General features: G+C 46.2%; 1 protein-coding gene across 1 annotated transcript in view; it reads right to left on the reverse strand.

Annotated features, from left to right (window-relative positions):
• Positions 1 to 238: 238 nt before the first annotated feature.
• Dnajc7 (DnaJ (Hsp40) homolog, subfamily C, member 7) overlaps positions 239 to 5007 on the reverse strand; it is a 38401-nt gene continuing 33632 nt past the window's right edge. Inside the window, exons 11-14 of the mRNA XM_013037992.1 lie at positions 4751 to 4897; positions 4404 to 4556; positions 2257 to 2319; positions 239 to 573 (exon numbers count right to left, since the gene is read on the reverse strand). Of these exons, the coding sequence (XP_012893446.1) occupies positions 536 to 573; positions 2257 to 2319; positions 4404 to 4556; positions 4751 to 4897 (401 nt within the window). The 3' untranslated portion in view covers positions 239 to 535. The remainder of the gene's footprint in view (positions 574 to 2256; positions 2320 to 4403; positions 4557 to 4750; positions 4898 to 5007) is intronic.

Here is a 5007-nt window from a genome sequence, read left to right on the forward strand (position 1 = left end):
ACCGTAGGAGGTCCCATCCAAATCAGCATCCACCTACACTCCTGTGTGAACTTCGGACACGTGGCTGCTAGGGATCTCTGGTGGCCCCAATGTAAGATGAGTGTGCTTTCTGAACTCAGTTCCCTCTGAGCAGCATTAGGCTGATCCTAGTAGTACCTGAGGCTGCCCAAGCCCTATCTGTCAACCCCATGTCAAGGTCTGCTCTGCTGGGGGCTCAGCTCAGCAGACTGAAAAGACACAAAGCAACTGCCACAAAGGGTCAAAACATTTTATTCTTTTTTAATAAAGTTAAACAGTAAAACAAAAATTCACAAGCTGCCTCCCTGTCCACCCCCCAGCCTCCCTCCCCTCCCCAGTCTTCGGTGCTGGCTCCCTTTCCTTCACCCGACTCGCACAGACACAGGGCACCCAACTGAGAAAACGAAACTGCTCTAGGTACACAGAAACGTGATGAAGGGAGGAGGTGAACTGTGTCCACATTCAAGGTTAAACTGAGCAAGTCTGCATTTTCTGGGTTCTGAATGGTTGCCCTTCATTAGCCAAACTGAAAAAAGAAATTCCCTGGACCAGATGCTGAAAAAGGAAAAGAAAAACTTGTTAATTGTTTTACAGATGTTGTAGAGAAGATCACTGATGATTATGTAAAAATCTTCAAAGGCAGCTTCAGCTCAAACACAGAAACTTGAAGTGTATAAAACAGCCTAAGCCTGGAGTGCTCAAGGGAACATCTATGTGTATGTGGTGCTGCGATGGAATCCAGGACTAGAAAAGTATTCTATACCACAGTCACATTACACTTACTACTACTATTATTATTTGTTTTGGCCAGTTGTGGGGCTTGAACTTATGGCCTGGGCACTGTCCCTGAGCTCTTTTGCTCAAGGCTAGGGCTCCACCATGTTGTGCCACAGCTCCACTTCTGGTGGTTATCTGGAGAGAGAGTTTCATGGACTTTTCTGCCCTGGCTGGCTTTGAACCATGATTCTCAGATCTCAGCCTTCTGAATATCTAGGATTACAGCTGTGAGCCACTCACATCACATAGATGTGGGTATGTGTACGTCTGCCAGTACTGGGGCCTGAACTCAAGGTCTAGGCACTGTTCCTTAGCTTTTGCACTTAAGACTGGTGCTCCCACTTGAGCCAAAACTCCACTTCTGGCTTTTTGGTGGTTAATTGGAGATAAAAGTCTCATGGAAGATGGGTGCTGGTGACTCACATCTATAAATGCTACTCAGGAGGCTGAGATCTGAGGATTGCAGTTTGAAGCTAGCCCGGGCAGAAAAGTCCATGAACCTCATATCTTCCATAAACTACTCAGAAAAATCCAGAAGTAGCCCTGTGGCTAAAGTGGTAGAGTCCTAGCCTTGAGCAAAAGAGCTCAGAGACAATGCCCTGGTCCCAAGTTCAAGCCCCAGGACTGATTAAAAAAAAAAAAATCTCAACCGGGCGCTGGTGGCTCATGCCTGTAATTCTAGCTACTCAGGAGGCTGAGATCTGAGGATCGAGGTTCAAAGCCAGCCCGGACAGAAGAGACCATGAGACTCCTATCTTCAGAAAACCAGAAGTGGCGCTGTAGCTCAAGTGGTAGAGTGCTCGCCTTGAGCTGAAGAGCTGAGGGACAGCGCCCAGGCCCAGAGTTCAGGCCCACGACCGGACCCAAAAAAAAAAAAAAATCTCATGGACCCTTCTACCTGGGTTCAGAGCTCAGCCTCCTAGGTAGGATTACAGACATGAGCTTGAGCTACTGACCCTGGGCCACACCACACTTGGGAGAGCTTTTTTTTTTTTTTCCGTCGGTCATGGGGCTTGACCTTAGCTAGGCCTGGGCGCTGTCTCTGAGCTCTTCAGCTCAACGCTAGCACTCTACCACTTGAGCCATAGTACCACTTCTTTATTGGAGATAAGAATCTCATGGACTTTCCTGCCCAGGCTGGCTTTGAACCAAGATTTTCAGATCTCAGCCTCCTGAGTAGCTACAATTACAGGCGCGAGCCACCGGCATCCAGCTTGGGAGAACATTTTATGAGCATTTTCAATTTCATAGAGCAGCCTGGTAACTCAGCTTAGAGACTCTACGGATCCTGCCAGATACGCAGTTAATAATCCCAAAGCAAGATATTCCAGGAGCCTCCTCACCAATGCCTAAAAGGATTGATGCCCTGTGTACACGATTCAGCAGCACAAAGAGCTGCCTAAATCAAAGTCAGTGTTGACTTGTGATGTGGAAATGCCCAAGAATGGCAGGTACACCTACCTTCAAAGCTGAAGCCCCCAGGACCACCAAAGAATGCCTTGAAGATATTGTTTGCATCAAAATCTGATGAAGAGCATGGGAGGAACAGAAAAGAGAAAAATTAGAAAGGTCTGGAGTCTCCAAATGCATTCCCCTAAGAGTAATACTTCACTCCTTCCCCAATACTTCAGCCTATAGGTCAGCAAATCTGCCCATGCAAAACATGCTGTTGCTCCCACCCCTAGGCCATGGCCCCTCTCTTCCCCTCCCAAGGTTTCTTGGCCTCTACCTGCTCTGTTGGGCTGTCTCACTGGGAATGCCAATTACATTCACACTATCTTCTTGAAACACTGGAGCTGCTACAGAACAGCCTAATGTGTAGCACTTCTCTGCTACTGAAGTCAATTTAGGAATAAGATCTGTAATTTACTATAGTACCTGATTCCACTCTACTACTATGGACTGTATGCCAGAAAATGCTATGACTTATTTACCATATGAGGCACTAATTACAGTTCTGAGCACTCTGCATAATAGTTATTACCTAATTTAATTCTAGTAACAATTAGTCAGGGAAATCCTATATACTCTCAATTGCATGCCATGGAAAATGGAGAGGATTCAAGTAATTGGCCCAAGGTCACATGGGTAGGAAAAGCCCAACTCACACCACCTGCAAATGGTACTATGCTCTTTTCGCCAGGCCACTAGGTCAGAGGACTTCAGCCCCACCTGATTTTTGCCAGCTGATCCCAGAAACAGTTTCTATGCTCATCTTCCTGGGTTCATTAGTCCAGTGTGTGGCTCCCTGCAGTAAAGTCTCTCTCAACTAGTCCTTTCTTTCAACCTTTACAAAATTATGAACAACAACTCCTGCTACACCTGTCACACCATTTAACAACCCTTTCCTACGTACTGGGTCTTCCCTCCACCTACATGTTTCACACACACCACCACCACCACGATTGTATTTCAAGAGTCAAACTCTAGTCCACAGAACTCCCACTTAAAAACCTCAATAGCTTTTCAATTGCTTAGCTAATTTCAACTGCTGAGCAGAGCAAGATGTATACTACCAGAGAACATAAACATATGCACAATCCTGCTCCTAACTGGAGAGGACTCCAATTCTGGCTTTTTTGGAGTAGTTTTATTGGAGGTTGAGAGTCCCACAAACTTTCCTGCCTAGGCTGGCTTTAAACCATGACTTCAGGTCTCAGCCTCCTGAGTAGCCAGGATTACAGGTGTGAGCCATTGGCACATGGCTAGCATATAGATCTTTTACGTCTCTCATCTAAAGCACTTGTAACCCAGGAATGAGCATAAGCTACCAATATCCAGCTTTAATTTTTTTTTTTAGAACGCTCTCACACAACAGCCAAGGGCTTTACTGCTAAGCTGCATCTTTTGAAGAGATTTTCTTAGTGGAAGAGAATGGCCTGGCCAAAGAGATGGTGGTCTATGTGCCATGACAAGTTTAGGACCTCCATTATATCTGATCGAGCCCTCTGTAAGCAGAGACATTGATAACATCCGTCCACATCATGTTAAGTCTTTTTTGGAAATTATCATCTGTGAGGGCTTACAGGCATGCACACATATACAAGTATCAGCTGGCATACAGTCCTGTGGTGAGATGAAAGAATTTCCAGCTAACAGAAAAAGTCCATGTTCCTTACTGCATATAACCCTGAAGTCCTTCTGAGGTCTGATCCAGCTGCTTGCTGGCCTTGCCTCTACCACTGATTGACTCTAGCACCCTCTCTTTATTCTCCCATCTTTTTGCCGTCCCCGAAGGAGATACTTTTCTTCTGTACTTCGAGGCCCGTCCTTGCAGAGCTCTGTAGAGCTCACTGTATATCCTGTAAACCTGCTGTGCCTGACCTACCTTGTTGACTCTATGTGTCTTACTCTGTTTAGGTCAAGGATCACATTTGGCCCAGGAGGTAGAGTTCACAAACTAATCAAAGTCAGGACACCTATCTGATTCCTCTGTTATCTCCAGGGCCCACGGGCCTCCCACTTACACTCATTGAGGGAACACCTAACTAACCACTGCCTGTTGCTGGCTAATCATGTACAGGCTCAGACGCCCCTAGGGTCTTAAGAAAAAGGCTCCTAATATCTTACAGGCACTAAGTTCATCCCAGGTGCCCCCAACAACTCACCACCCATATTCATGCCCTCCTCATCCAAGTCCTGTCCACTGTCATAACGAGTCTTTTTCTTGGGATCAGAGAGGATGGTGAAGGCCTCTCCGACTTCCTTGAACTTTTTCTCCTCCTCCTTCTGTACCTCAGCGCTGGCACCACTATGTCGATCTAAAGGGAAGAACACAAGAACTCACATGAAACCACAATCTCAAGTTTAAGAAAAAGATCACTTTATGCCTAACGTTGGAATCTGACACCTTCCATAATCTAGCAGATACAGAACTCAGCACTCCCTATTCCCACTAAAGAGCTACCTGAGGCACCCACTGTGAACAGAGCCCACCCTTCCCCACCAGCTCTACCTGGATGGTGCATCAAGGCCCGTTTCCGATAAGCTTTCTTGATCTCGTCCTCAGAGGCATTCTTGTCCACTCCTAGAATCTTATAGTAATCTTTCCTCTTACTCTTCTTCAATTCCAGCTGTGCATTTTTAAGGAGTTGTTTGTGTTCTGCAGGGAAAACATGGCATCAATGGGCAAACCAACTGTGGCTTCATGAAACAAGTCCCAACCCAGCTAGTCTTGGTAACCAAACAAGGGGCTTTTATGGTGCTTTCTTT

The sequence above is a fragment of the Dipodomys ordii genome, unplaced genomic scaffold (genome assembly GCF_000151885.1).
Source record: "Dipodomys ordii isolate 6190 unplaced genomic scaffold, Dord_2.0 Scaffold7, whole genome shotgun sequence".
Lineage (NCBI taxonomy): Eukaryota > Metazoa > Chordata > Mammalia > Rodentia > Heteromyidae > Dipodomys > Dipodomys ordii.